Genomic DNA, 1,257 nt, shown 5'->3' with positions numbered 1-1,257 from the left:
ATTTGTTTAATGGGTTATCTTAAGCCACAATCGCACTGGACTTTTTTTGGTAAAACTAACCAACATGTTGGCTAGTTTTACCATAATTAGTCCAGTGCGAACAGAACAGGAAGTTTACCTGACAGAAAACTTACCCAAGCTGCGCGGTTAATTTAACCGAGTCCCGCTTGCCCAGGAAAACTGACCAGGTTAGTTTTACCTAGCAGGAAGGTCCAATGCGAACAGCGCGAATCGGGTAAACTTCCCAAGTCATCACAGTGAATGACCTTCCTCAGGCTGTCAGGCAATTACGCATGAGCTGTGACCTGGAATAAAACGTCACACACAAACATCTTGATTAATTTCGCGCGTGTTTGCTAGTGTCTTGATTTTGAGTAATTTTGTCATTTTTTTCACTTGTTTACTCTGTTTGTTTCAATGGCCGATTTATATGGAGCATTAATAAATGTGCTAAGTCTTGGTGAGACAATCCATCGCGATTATCAACAAATACAACATGATGTGGGCCTAGTCCAAAGAAACACTGTCACAACAAGAAGGATAACGTCGCTTTCGTTAATTGTTTTGCCACACATACCGGAAGTGAACGTCACGATTTAGCGCACAGAAGAGTTGAATCTGTACGAATAGTTAGTTTCACCATGGCTTGTGGTAAAACTAACCACGTCGATAAATCCCAGTGCGAACGACAGGAAGTTTACCCATTGGAATGTTACCCACAGTCTCGGTAAAAATTTCCCTATTTCAAATCCAGTGCGATTGCGGCTTTAAATGGTACTAGATCGGGGTGGAAAAAGTTTTTTTGAAAATGCGAGGAAGGCAGTAGTTATGTAATCTACTCTGAAAGTGACAACTTACATTTGGCATTGGGCAGCATCCATATTGTCCACTACTCAGTTTACAGCAAGTATTGCCATCTGGACATTCAGACTGACCATCGGGACACATTACAGACTCCAATTTGACAATTTTAGCTTCAGTCTTCTCTACCCATGGGAGTGTGAGGGCGCCCTTTGTACATGTTCCTGCACCGGTGTCGCAGGTGTAGCCACTTGGACAACAATGGAGTCCATCACTGCAACACACAGCCTACAAGATGAAAAGGTATAAAAACAATCAGAGCAAAATTTGTCTAATGGGTTATCTTAAATGGTACTAGATCAGGGGTGGAAAAAGTTCTTTTGAAAATGTGAGGAAGGCAGTAGTTATGTAATCTACTTTGAAAGTGACAACTTACATTTGGCATTGGGCAACATC

The 1,257-nt window shown here is 41.7% G+C and overlaps 1 protein-coding gene across 1 annotated transcript; it reads right to left on the bottom strand.

The window, feature by feature from the left end:
• Nucleotides 1-839: 839 nt before the first annotated feature.
• LOC117102956 (granulin-like) lies at nt 840-1,251 on the bottom strand (the record flags this gene model as incomplete). Its single annotated transcript, XM_033243411.1, has 2 exons — nt 1,238-1,251; nt 840-1,089 (listed from the first exon to the last, which is right to left on the bottom strand). Coding segments are annotated over exons 1-2 (259 nt in total), but the record flags the coding sequence as incomplete, so codon positions are not given.
• Nucleotides 1,252-1,257: the final 6 nt, after the last annotated feature.

This window comes from Anneissia japonica, unplaced genomic scaffold (assembly GCF_011630105.1).
Source record: "Anneissia japonica isolate Jap-2015-1 unplaced genomic scaffold, ASM1163010v1 scaffold4140_len1254_cov101, whole genome shotgun sequence".
NCBI classification, from domain to species: Eukaryota; Metazoa; Echinodermata; class Crinoidea; order Comatulida; family Comatulidae; genus Anneissia; species Anneissia japonica.
Note: the sequence above shows the minus strand (reverse complement) of the source record. Positions and strands in the feature narration are given on the sequence as shown.